This window comes from Erythrolamprus reginae, chromosome 7, assembly GCF_031021105.1.
Source record: "Erythrolamprus reginae isolate rEryReg1 chromosome 7, rEryReg1.hap1, whole genome shotgun sequence".
Taxonomy (NCBI): Eukaryota; Metazoa; Chordata; class Lepidosauria; order Squamata; family Dipsadidae; genus Erythrolamprus; species Erythrolamprus reginae.
In genome coordinates this window covers 24,825,758-24,839,078 of record NC_091956.1, presented here as the reverse complement: position 1 = coordinate 24,839,078, position 13,321 = coordinate 24,825,758, and the positions used below count along the sequence as shown (strand labels likewise).

The 13,321-nt window shown below is 41.5% G+C and overlaps 1 protein-coding gene across 2 annotated transcripts in view; it reads left to right on the top strand.

The window, feature by feature from the left end:
• The window catches only part of LOC139170254 (cyclic nucleotide-binding domain-containing protein 2-like), a 71,920-nt gene that overhangs the window by 13,237 nt on the left and 45,362 nt on the right, over window positions 1–13,321 (top strand). For both annotated transcript variants that reach the window (XM_070757214.1, XM_070757213.1), the window contains exons 4-6: window positions 1,198–1,286; window positions 4,732–4,894; window positions 5,910–5,993. In XM_070757214.1, coding sequence (XP_070613315.1) covers window positions 1,198–1,286; window positions 4,732–4,894; window positions 5,910–5,993 — 336 coding nt within the window. The remainder of the gene's footprint in view (window positions 1–1,197; window positions 1,287–4,731; window positions 4,895–5,909; window positions 5,994–13,321) is intronic.

The window sequence follows — 13,321 nt, the reverse complement described above, 5'->3', positions numbered from 1 at the left end:
TGTTTTCATAGTTACGACCAGGGGTGAAATCCAGCAGGTTCTAACAGGTTCTGGAGAACCGATATTGGACATTTTGAGTAATTCGGGGAACCAGCAAACACCAGCTCTGGCTGGCCCCAGAGTGTGGAGGGAATGGAGATTTTGTAATATCCTTCTTCTGAGACAACCACAAAACCACGCCCACCAAGCCATATCAAGCCCACTAAGCCACGCCCACAGAATTGGTAGTTTATTAAAAAATTGGATTTCACCACTGGTGGCGACCTTTGAAGCAGCCCCTGAGTCCAGGGAGGGCAGAAACGCCCCCTGTCCCCAAATAGGCCAAATAGGCCACGGCCACCCAGCAACTGGGCAGAGAATTCCTAAAAATTTTGAATCTGACCCCTATGCATTGTGATATGCAATCTCACACTACTCACCAGAGCTTACAAAACTTTCGCCAGACCCATCCTTGAATACAGTTCATCTGCTTGGAACCCATACCGCATATTGGACATTAACACCTTTGAAAATATCCAGATACTTCACCAGAAGAGCCCTTCACTCTTTCACCCGTAACAGAATACCCTACGAAACTAGACTTTCAATCCTGAGCCTTGAAAGCCTTGCACTCCGACACCTTAAATGTGATCTAAGTATTGCTCACAAGATCATATGCTGCAACATCCTACTGCCAACGACTGCTTCAGTTTCAATCACAACAATACAAGAGCTCACAACAGATACAAGTTCAATATTAACCGCTCCAAATTTGACTGTAAAAAATACGACTTTAGCAATCGAGTTGTCAAAGCGTGGAACTCATTACCGGACTCTGTAGTGTCATCCCCTAACCCCCATCATTTTACCCTTAGACTATCCACGGTTGACCTCTCCATATTCCTAAGAGGTCAGTAAGGGGCGTACATAAGTGCCCAAGCGTGCCTCCTGTCCCCTGTCCTAATGTCTCTTCTATAACTCTCTATCTTTTTCCTCTATCACTCTACAATATCTCTTTCTTCTAATACTCTTCCTATGTTTTATATTATCCATTGATTGATGTACTATGTGTATATCCCCTGTAACCTCATTGTGTTTGGGACAAAATAAAATAAATGAATGAATAAACAAACAAACAAATAAATAGTGATACATTGATAGTGCCTGGCCTTCGATACCCGGATTGCTATAAACTACCTTCTCCCCCTGCCTCTGCAGATTCAATTGTGTTTGGAGACAAACAGAACCTTTTACAGCTTCCCCAGCAATGTACAACAGAAACTCTGCCAAGCTTTCATCTATCAAAAGTAAGTAAGGAGCCTGGGTGATACTATTGGAAGCGAATGAGATCCACTCCATGAGCTCTCTTCAGAAAGCTAGGTCAGAAGGTGAACGTTTTTCAAGAAAGCTGAATTTCCACCCCGATTAAATATTTATCATTCTTTAGAAATGACCTGCCCCATTAAAATAAAATATTGACGGATGCAAGCTACATAATATTACTTTGGTATTCCGCGATTCAACAGCCGCCTTCTAATGGAGAGCTTCTAGACCTTTGGTGACTAAGAAAAATACAAATGTATAGATAGATGGCTTTACTTTGAAAGATAATGTATAAAGCTCATTAAAGGTGTGTATTGTTTTTTCCTAGCTGGCACTTTGCAGCTTGTCTATAAAGTTTCCAACAAATCTTCATTTAGTAGAGTGAACATTTTCAAGCTGAGGACAAAAATTAGAGGAGACTCTTTAGCTATGGCTGCGATGACGAACCTATGGCAACCGTGCCAGAGGTGGCACGCAGTGCTCTCTCTGGGGGCACGCAAGCCGTTGCCCCTGTTCAGCTCTGGTGTGCATGTGTGCATGCCTCTTGCCGGTCAGCTGGTTGTCAAATATCTGCCGCACATGTGGGGGGGGGGCGCACAGAGAGGCATGTATGTGGGGGGGGCACATGCATGGGGCAAAGTGCATGTGGAGGCATGCACACATGCACGAGGCGGGGCGCATACATTGGGGCCACGCATATGGTTGGACACTCGGTCCAGTAAAGGTTAGCCATCACTGAACTATGGCATCAAATTTTGTTTGCATAATCCACAGTTGTATCTGTTGGCCCAGTCATCGGATACTTCATATACCCTCTAAAAAATAAATGAATTCAAGCACTTTTTAAAATTTGGCCTTTACTATTTTTAAGTGGATTTTTTAAAAAAAAAAAAAGATTCAGAAATATTTTAGCTATATGGCAGGACATTGCTTTTCTAAGTGTAAGGAAGGAAATACGTTTTTTCCAAAGATGGATCCTCTTGATTAATATGATAAATTGATACTTTTTCAGATTAGAAGCAGAAAATATAATTTGGAAGCAGTGTTGGCACTTCCTGAAAGAAGCTGTGCTGAAATATATTTGAACAGATGGAAGTAACCTTGCTGAAATCAGATATGGGACACTAGCAAAAACACTTAGACTTATATACCACTTCACAGTGCTTTACAGCCCTCTCTTAAGGCAGAGTCGGCCTATTGTCCCCGACAATCTGGATCTTCATTTTACCAACCTCAGAAGGATGGAAAGCTAAGTTAACCTTGAGCTGGTCAGAATCAAACTCCCGACCTGGTGGCAGTTGGAAGTCAGCAGAATTAGCCTGCAATACTCTGTTCTAACTATTGTGCCACCACAGATCTTCACGGCAAAGCAATGCAGTTCATGAATATTTCATATCAAGATTGTGCCATTTTTAAAATTGCAAAAAAATATGATTTTCCACTTAATAAAGGAAAAGCCCTTCTAAATATTACTGTAATAATGCCTTAATACAAATAGGACGTCCCCTGTCCTATTGCTCTCCTATATCTCCTATACCTTCTATTCCTATATCTCTTCTTCTATTCTTTCATTGATATGTTCTATTACTATATCTTATTTTCTATTCTTTCCTAGATATATTTTACTATGAGTATCTCCTCTATAACCTTCATCATGTATTTTACTATGTGTATATAGATGTATACCCACTAAAACCCTCATTGTGTATTGGACAAAATAAATAAATAAAAATAAATAAATAATATCAGAGCAATTATTTTGCTAGGATTCCTTGCATTGTATCCATTCAAAAGCAAGAAAAATCTTTACAGAGGGATGCCAAAAAGAGATGCCTTTAACATATCTATGCATTCTTTGTGGCTTTTTACAAGCGTATTTATTGTCCTCTAAAAATCAAGGAGACTAAATGAATCTGATAAGGTTCTATATGCAAATTAGTAAATCATCTGCAGAAAATAAGAATTCTTTATTGGTCAAGTGTGATTGGACACACTGGGAACTTGTCTTTGATTCAAATGCTGTCAGTGTACATAAAAGAAAAGATACATTTGTCAAGAATCATGAGGTACAGCACTGCATGATTGTCATGGGGTATACAAATAAGCAATCAGGAAAGTCTTCCAGATTGCACGCATACTTAAAAATGTCTGCTTCTAAACGTATACTGAAATTCATGAAGCAGTAGAATTAAGTACTTTAGTTCTTTGATGATAAGAACCATAATACAGTGATACCTTGTCTTACAAACTTAATTGGTTCCGGGACGAGGTTCTTAAGGTGAAAAGTTTGTAAGACGAAACAATGTTTTCCATAGGAATCAATGGAAAAGTTATTAATGCATGCAAGCCCAAAATTCACCCCTTTTGCCAGCCGGAGGGCCCATTTTTGTGCTGCTGGGATTCCCCTGAGGCTCCCCTCGATGGCACCTCTGGACTTCCATTGCCAGCGAAGCACCTGTTTTTGCGCTGCTGGGGTTCCCCTGCAGCATCACAAAAACACGGAAGTCCGGAGGTGGGGTTTTCCATAGAGGGGAGCCTCAGGGGAATCCCAGCAGCACAAAAACGGGTGCTTCGCTGGCAACGGAAGTCTGGAGGCGGGGCATCCCAGAGGCGGCGGTAGGTTTGTAAGGTGAAAATAGTTTGTAAGAAGAGGCAAAAAAATCTTAAACCCCGGGTTTGTATCTCAAAAAGTTTGTATGACGAGCCGTTTGTAAGACGAGGTATCACTGTATTTTATTCCATTGCTTGTATCGCAGGTCAGGACATATTTGTAAGGTACAATACTCAATTTCTATTGAGTAAACCTAAGGAAACTACATAATATAGTGTTCCCTCGATTTTTGCGGGTTTGAACTTCGCGAAACGTCTATACCACGGTTTTTAAAAAAGTATTAATAAAAAAATACTTTGCAGTTTTTTTCCCTATACCACGGTTTTTCCTGTCCGATGACATCATATGTCATTACCAAACTTTCATCTGCCTTTAAAAAACATTTTTTTAAATAAACTTTGATAAATAAACATGGTGAGTAATAATCTAAATGGTTGCTAAGGGAATGGGAAATTGTAATATAGGGGTTTAAAGTGTTAAGGGAAGGCTTGGGATACTGTTCATAGCCAAAAATAGTGTACATTTACTTCCGCATCTCTACTTCGCGGAAATTCGACTTTCGCTGGTGGTCTCGGAACACATCCCCCGCGAAAATCAAGGGAACACTCTATTTAGAACAGGATTGTAGGATTCTTCTATGATCATATAAAGAAGGTACAAAAGTACTGAATATTTAAAATATTTAAAAATGATTCATATTTACATATACCTAAAATATTTATCATATACTCCATACAAGGATATCCCTTCTTAAAAATCAGATGGTGATTACATTCTAAGTATTGTAGAAATGACTTGTAAAATATTTATTCTTATAGGTACATAACTGGAACAGTCATTATGAAACAAGGACATGAGGCAACTGAATGTTACTTACTATTGTCTGGCAAGCTGAAATTTACGATAACTGATGAAAAATGTGAAAATGGGATTTTAGCCTACGAAGTACTGTATGAACTGGAAGGAGAAGATTTCATAGGGGTAACCATTTTCCTGTTTATAAAATAAAATAATTTGCACAGATGCCAATTCTTAGCGTACAGAGTTAAAAAAGATGAAAGAGAAATGTGTCAAGAATAATTTTAAACTTACATTAAGAAAGTAAGTGCAGGGCAATTGATTACTAGGGTTTTATAATGTTTCCAATAAATAATCCCATTTCTATGGCAGTGTAAATCATTTTCATGAACGAAAGAAGAAACCCAATGAGAACAGAACCATGGCAAAATGAATTCCCAACCCACCTAGGAAGGCCAATAAGATACCATGGCCAATAGTATCAAAAGTTACCAAGTTTCCCTTCATTCAGGTCCCAACATAAACCATTCAGGAGAGTGACTAATGTCGCCTTTGCATGGGTTTGAACCTAGACTGGGGAAGGATCTAAACCAGTGATGGCAAACCTATGGCGTGCGTGCCACAGGTGGTACGTGGAGCCATGTCTGCCGGCACATGAGCCATTTGCCCTAGCGCAGCTCCAGTGTGCATATGTGAGCTGGCTAGTTGATATTTGGCTCGCACAGAGCTCTGGGAGGGCATTTTAGGTTTCCAGGAGGGCCAGGGGGTTGTTTTTGCCCTCCTCAGGCTCCAGGAAAGCCTCTGGAGCCTGTGGAGGGTGAAAAAATGGGTGTACTGGGCCCACCAGAAGTTTGGAAATGGGCTGTTTTGGGCCTCCAGAGGGCCTCTGCAGGGGTTAGGGTGGCCATTTTCGCCCTTCCAGGCATTGAATTATGGGTGTGTGGGCATTTGCACATGTGTGATAGTGTGCGCGCACAAGCTTTTGGCACCCAGGAAAAAAAGTTCATCATCTAAAACATTCATTTATATAGAACTGTGCAGCTGATTAGCTTCACCAATCTCAGGGCCCTTCTCCAAAGAGGAGACATTGGATGCAAAATGCTAAGAGTAATTTTGATATAACTGACTAATATGCTTTTGTATATTTTTCTTAGTAAATTGACAGAAAGGCAGGCTAAAACTACCCTTGTTTTTCAAGGAAACCTGTCTGTTGACCAACATGAGACGTCCTGCTTCAGTTATTTGTAAATCTGACGCCGAACTTCTTGTGATTGACAAAAAGGTATGGGGTATAGACTTCTTTTCCTCACCAAATATTTTGGATTTGGCAGTGGTAACATTTGGTTGGAGAGCTCCGTTCTAGCTGTGACACTGATGTACACAATATCACTACCTAAAGTTTGTTTTTCTATTTCTGAAAAGTTGGTTTCTTGCAAGAGCAACAACAAAAAGTTGTTTCGTAGCACGCATGAGTTAAATCACAAATTTTTGCAGGCCCTTTTCATGCAATAGTTTAACTCAGGAGTAGGGAACATTGGCTCTTCTATGACATGTGGACTTCAATTCCAGAATTCCCGAGCTAGCATGATTGGCTCAGGAATTCTGGGAGTTGAAGTCCACAAGTCATAGAAGAGTCAACATTCCCTACCCCTAGTAAGGAAAGGAAAGGAAATTCAGAGGTGAATAATGATGAGTAAGACATCTGTTTGTGATAATGCTAATTGTAGGATTTTTATTTTTAAAAAAATGAAATTGCTGTGGAGAAAAAGGGCATGAACGCTGCTGCGATGGGTGCCCAAGATTTGTGCGCAATGGATGCCCAAGATTTTTCTCGCCGATTGCTGAAGTTTGAATTTTTTGGCTGGAGGAGAATGGGTATGGTGCCACTGCATTGATTGACATTTGCTTTCTGGAGTATGGTGATAAGCCAAAGTTTCATCTCCTGTCACTTTACAGCGGAGAAAAGCCTCACCTTCAATCTCGAAATGGTCAAGAAATTCTCGGGCGGCACTGACTCTGTCAATTTTTTGTGCTTCAGTAAACATCTTGGGCACCCATCACAGCAGCATTTGTGCCCTTAGCATTCAGGTAGCGTATTACAGCGCGTACTTCGCACTTGGAGGGAAACGGAATGAGGACGCTCATCTCTAACCTTCACTACAACGCCAGTCGATGATCTGAATAAACAAATTCTCACAGCCAACCCACACTCAGTAAAAGACCTTGGAATACTAATATCAAATGACCTAAGTGCTAAAGCTCACTGCAACTATATCGCCAAAAAGGCTTCTAGAGTTGTTAACCTGATCCTACGTAGCTTCTGCTCCGGAAATCTCACACTACTCACAAGAGCCTACAAAACTTTTGCCAGACCCATCCTTGAATACAGCTCATCTGTCTGGAACCCATGCCACATCTCGGACCTCAACACCCTTGAAAACGTCTAAAGATATTTCACCAGAAGAGCCCTTCACTCCTCCACTTGAAACAGAATACCCTACAAAAATAGACTAACAATCCTGGGTCTAGAAAGCTTAGAACTACGGCGCCTAAAACACAATTTAAGTATTGCCCACAAGATCATATGCTGCAACGTCCTACTGGTCAATGACTACTTCAGCTTCAACCACAACAACACAAGAGCACGCAACAGATTCAAAATTAATATTAACCGCTCCAAACTTGACTGTAAAAAATATGACTTTAACAATCGAGTTGTTGAAGCGTGGAACTCATTACCGGACTCAATAGTGTCAACCCCTAACCCCCAACATTTCTCCCTTAGACTATCCACGATTGACCTCTCCAGGTTCCTAAGAGGTCAGTAAGGGGCGTACATAAGTGCACTAGTGTGCCTTTCATCCCCTGTCCAATTGTCTTTCCTTTATCTCATATATCATATATATTTTCTTCCTTTCATATATCTTCTCTATTTTTACATATTATCTTTATATATGTTACTTCTTGTCTATTCTCTTCCATATGTATTGTGTACTGGACAAATGAATAAATAAAATAAATAAAAATAAATCTACTGACCACTTGCACTGCTTGTTCTTTTCTGCTGGCTTCCATTTATACGATAGTAATGCTAACTTCCCCCGCGAACATTTCCTGCAAGAGCTACGTGCCTTGTAACCTTACTTTACAGATAATCCTTGCATAAGTGCCCAAAGCAAAAAGGCAGAATGTGTGAGATTAATTACATTAATTAATTATTGAAAACGCTGTCCTCATTTATGCTTTCACTGCAAAAGGAGTAATGTATGAGCCAAAACATCTGCATCGTTGCTGGTTCCTCTTTCAGACTTGCCCATCTTGTTTAGCCTCTAGGTTCTTTGTGTTCAAAGTGTCCATCCAGTGGGCGTCTCCTGATTCCTAGGTATTAAATGTAAGGTGGTATGGCATAAATTAAAATTTACATGTGGAAGGCAGTATTGCACTAATAGACTTTCCCCGTAACAGTACATCAGATCAACATTTTTCTCTCGTGTGAATCAGTGGGTTCCACTTAACTTCCCTACCAGTTCGCATTGCGTCAAAAGTGCGTGTTTTGTATCACATCGGGGAAACGACCTTTGGCGCATGTGCAGAAGCCTTTGTGCATGTGCAGAGGGTTCTTTGCCAGCTGCTTTGAAGGAGTGGAGGATCAGTTCGGGAGCATGGGCAGCTGGCCATTGCTGCCAGTTCGTTGAGTGGGGGCATATTTCCGCCACTGGCTTGGGCAAACCAGTTCGAACCGGCAGCAAGACATCACTGCAATAATGGGCTGCTGGTTACGCGGACTGGTGCGCAGCTCCAATTAGATTAGATTAGATTAATTGGATTTATATGCCGCCCCTCTCCGCAAACTCGGAGCGGCTCACAACAATAATAAAAAACAGTACATAATAAAAATCCAATGCCCACCAATCTAATTACAATTTAAAATTAGTAATTTCCTAAAACAATCCCAATATATATAAAAAACAGGCACACAGTCAATCAATCAACAACATAACATGGGCAAGGGGGAGGTGTTTTAGTTCCCCCATGCCTGATGGCAGAGGTGGGTCTTAAGGAGTTTACGAAAGGCAAGGACGGTGGGGGCAATCCTAATCTCAGGGGGGAGCTGGTTCCAGAGGGTCGGGGCCACCACAGAGAAGGCTCTTCCCCTGGGTCCTGTCAGACGACATTGTTTAGTCGACGGGACCCGAAGAAGGCCGACTCTGTGGGACCTAACCGGTCGCTGGGATTCATGCGGCAGGAGGCGGTCCTGAAGATATTCTGGTCCGGTGCCATGAAGGGCTTTATAGGTCATAACCAATACTTTGAATTGTGACCGGAAACTGATCGGCAACCAATGTAGACTGCGGAGTGTTGGAGTAATATGGGCATACTTAGAGAAGCCCATAATTGCTCTCGCAGCTGCATTCTGCACGATCTGAAGTTTCCGAACACTTTTCAAAGGTAGCCCCATGTAGAGAGCATTACAGTAGTCGAGCCTTGAGGTGATGAGGGCATGAGTGACTGTGAGCAATGACTCCCGGTTCAAATAGGGCCGCAACTGGCGCACCAGGCGAACCTGGGCAAACGCCCCCCTCGCCACAGCTGAAAGATGTTTCTCTAATGAGAGCTGTGGATCGAGGAGGACGCCCAAGTTGCGGACCCTCTCTGAGGGGGTCAATAATTCCCCCCCCAGTTGGAAAAATGGAAAAATGGGAGCTGCGCGCACAGCTGTGCATTCCTAACACATGCACCCACGCGAGATTTGGCTTCTCCACATTCATAGCAAGCAAAATCTCGTGTGAAAGCGGAAGCGAGATATTAGCGATTCTCACTGATTTTTTGCATGCACGGAAGCAAAAATATCAGTAAAAACCACTGAAATCTCGCTCGTGTGTGCATCCTCACACAAGATTTTGCTTGCTGTGCATGTGTGTGCACCCGACAGATGAATGTGTGCCTGCAACAGCCATGGAGGGTGCACTGCTAGCATCGAAGATGAGTGGCCCTTCACTACATCACTGGTATGAATATTCATGACAATAACAGCCGTGCCTGTTACAGCTAAATGAATTATCAATCATAGTTCTCCTTGAGCAGCAAAACGAAAGAATAGGCTCCTGTGAGATTTTAGATGTAAGATAGAAAAGATCTTTGTGGTATTTTACACTATAATCTTCAGCAATTAACTTCAAGTTTTTCCTCTCAGTTACAGGTTTAACATTAACTGCTGTAATCAAAATATATTTCTAATTCATTAACAGTGTAGATTTTATAATATCTTATTTTACAATCATAGTAAAAGAGTGAAGCATATGATAGGAAATCTGGATTTTTTTTCATTTGCACTTTTTTGCTTAGCATAATCAATATAGACTTCATTTTTAGTCATTCCTACCAACACGAAGACCTGAACTGGAATAATTTAGGAACCACTTTATTAATTTATTTTTGAAGAACAGATTTTAAAGTAACAATGAAACTGATAATTTATTTCATTGCATAACCAGCATACCAGATGTTGATACTGTATTCTGTTACACTAATCCACAAAACTTTTATATAGCTAATGTGCTTTTATTTAGCAGTTGTGGCCTGGGTTGTTGACACATTAGGGAAGAATTTGACACGTGCAAATTCAATTTAATTAAACAACACTTTTGCCGAAGTTATATTGAGCTGTTGGTATATTAAAGATTTCTTGACATGGCAATAAAAATATTCTTCTAGTTATCTCCAAGGGCTAAATTATGGATCTGTGTAATACTGTAATATAATTTTATGTGTGTTATGTTGCAATAAGACAGTGAAAAACCTCATTCTGAGAAAATAAGAGTTGTAATTTGTTGCTCTAGTCTTTAATTCTATTCTGGTCTAGATCCAAAATGCATTTTAACATACTAGAAGTGAAAATTGATGGTTCCTATTTTGCATGTGGGTACATTTATGATCCATTAGCTTGCCATATTGTTCATATATTTCTGTAATGATTCTCATTAGAGAAGGTTCTGCAGAAGTGCAAATGGGAATGGCGAAATAACATTGCGCTCTAATTCTTTAATCCTTAAAACAACACAAATATTATATTTATCATTCAATCTCGGCATTTGCAGAAGAATTTTCTTGTGAGAATAACAGCATGGAAGATGAGATAAACTTTGCAAGAATCTTCATAGTCATTTTTGCTGATATGCCTTCCTGACTGATAATCAGGCGATGGCCATATGTTTCAGGCAGTTATATGTTTGTTAATAAATTTGTCCATAAAATTGAAAGTAAGTGGTTAGACAGAATTTATGAGATCTGTGATGCTGAGTATTTTGATCTTTGTGCATTTGGTTAAGACGGTCATCTTTCTGGGATGGTTTAGTGAATCCTGCATGGAACAGGGGGTTGGACCAGATGACCCTGGAGGTCCCTTCCAACTCTATGATTCTATGATTCGCAAATAATGGGGTGCGCGTGGGGCAATGCCAGGGGGGGGCGTATGTTACCCCTGGGAACATGTGTGGTCCCTCTCGATCAATTCCCCCAGAAGGAGAAGAAATCCCACTCCTAACTAGAACCGATGATGTTACCTAGCTTGGCAATGAAATGTCTACAAGGAAACAACCAACTCAGAGAGCACCAAGAAGCCCTCCTTTCAACCTTGAGGCTACAAATACAGTGGTACCTCGGTTCTCGACCACAATTCGTTCTGGAAGTGTGGTTGAGAACCAATTTGGTTGAGAACTGAAACAATTTAAGATAAATTCCCCTCCTCAGTTGTCTCTCCCTCTAGCTTGCCTGCTAGAGTTTGCTGTCTTCTGTCTTTAGTTCTCTCGATCGCCCGCTTCTGTCCCTGTCTCTGTGTGTGTGTGTGTAATTTGCCGGCTTCTGTCTTCAGTTCTCTCGATCGCCCGCTTCTGTCCTCGGCTCTCTCTCTCTCTGTGTAGTTTTCCGGCTTCTGTCTTCAGTTCTCTCGATCGCCCGCTTCTGTCCCTGTCTCTGTGTGTGTGTGTGTAATTTGCCGGCTTCTGTCTTCAGTTCTCTCAATCACCCGCTTCTGTCCCTGTCTCTCTCTCTCTCTGTGTAGTTTGCCGGCTTCTGTCTTCAGTTCTCTCGATCGCCCGCTTCTGTCCTCGGCTCTCTCTCTCTCTGTGTAGTTTTCCGGCTTCTGTCTTCAGTTCTCTCGATCGCCCGCTTCTGTCCCTGTCTCTGTGTGTGTGTGTGTAATTTGCCGGCTTCTGTCTTCAGTTCTCTCAATCACCCGCTTCTGTCCCTGTCTCTCTCTCTCTCTGTGTAGTTTGCCGGCTTCTGTCTTCAGTTCTCTCGATCGCCCGCTTCTGTCCTCGGCTCTCTCTCTCTCTGTGTAGTTTGCCGGCTTCTGTCTTCAGCTCTCTCGAGTGTTCGAGTTCCAAATACAGTGATGCCTCATCTTACAAACGCCTCGTCATACAAACTTTTCGAGATACAAACCTGGGGTTTAAGATTTTTTTGCCTCTTCTTACAAACTATTTTCACCTTACAAACCCACCGTCACCGCTGGAATGCCCCGTCTCTGGACTTCCGTTGCCAGCGAAGCACCCGTTTTTCCCCTCCCAGCAAGGGGAGCCTCAGTGAAATCGCAGCATCGCAAAAACACAGAGGTCCGGAGGTGGGGTTTTGAGGACTTCGGTGTTTTTCCGATGCTGCGATTTCACTGATGCTCCCTTCGCTGGGAAACCCCACCTCTGGACTTCTGTTGCTGGCGAAGCGCTCGTTTTTGAGATGCTGGGATTCCCCTGCTGAGATTCCCCTGCAGCATTGCAAAAACACAGAAGTCCGGAGGTGGGGTTTCCCATGGAGGGGGGCCTCAGGGGAATCCCAGCAGTGCAAAAACGGGTGCTTCGTATGGCAAAAGGGATGAATTTTGGGCTTGCATGCATTAATCTCTTTTCCATTGATTCCTATGGGAAACATTGTTTTGTCTTACAAACTTTTCACCTTAAGAACCTCATCCAGGAACCAATTAAGTTTTTAAGACAAGGTATCACTGTATTTGTTCGGATTTCAGGGCAAAAGTTTCTTAAATTTCCTGTCGAATACCAATTTGTTCGAACTGAGAAGCGTTCAAAAACCGAGGTACCACTGTAGTTTATCGATAGTTACTTTGTCAGAAATATACCAAAGACACACTGCACTGACTTGTGTGTTATAAAATTGGCGCTACAGAAAAAACAGTTTTTTATTTTTGTTTCACATTCTGGAATGTGAGGAAATCATGTAATTTAATGTACAGTGATACCTCGTCTTACAGACGCCTCGTCATACAAACTTTTCGAGATACAAACCCGGGGTTTAAGATTTTGAATTTTGGGCTTGCATGCATTAATCGCTTTTCCATTGATTCCTATGGAAAACATTGTTTCGTCTTACAAACTTTTCACCTTAAGAACCTCGTCCCGGAACCAATTAAGTTTGTAAGACAAGGTATCACTGTATTTTAAATGTTTAATTCTCAGAGGAAACAATCCCTTTAAGCAGGTGAACAAAAAAAAAGAAAAGAAACCACACTTTTAGGACACGGCCTGTGTTGAAATAAATGCCTACAGAATGAAATAGTTTAGAATTTCTCTTACATTTTTAATACGTTCTAGCTTTGGT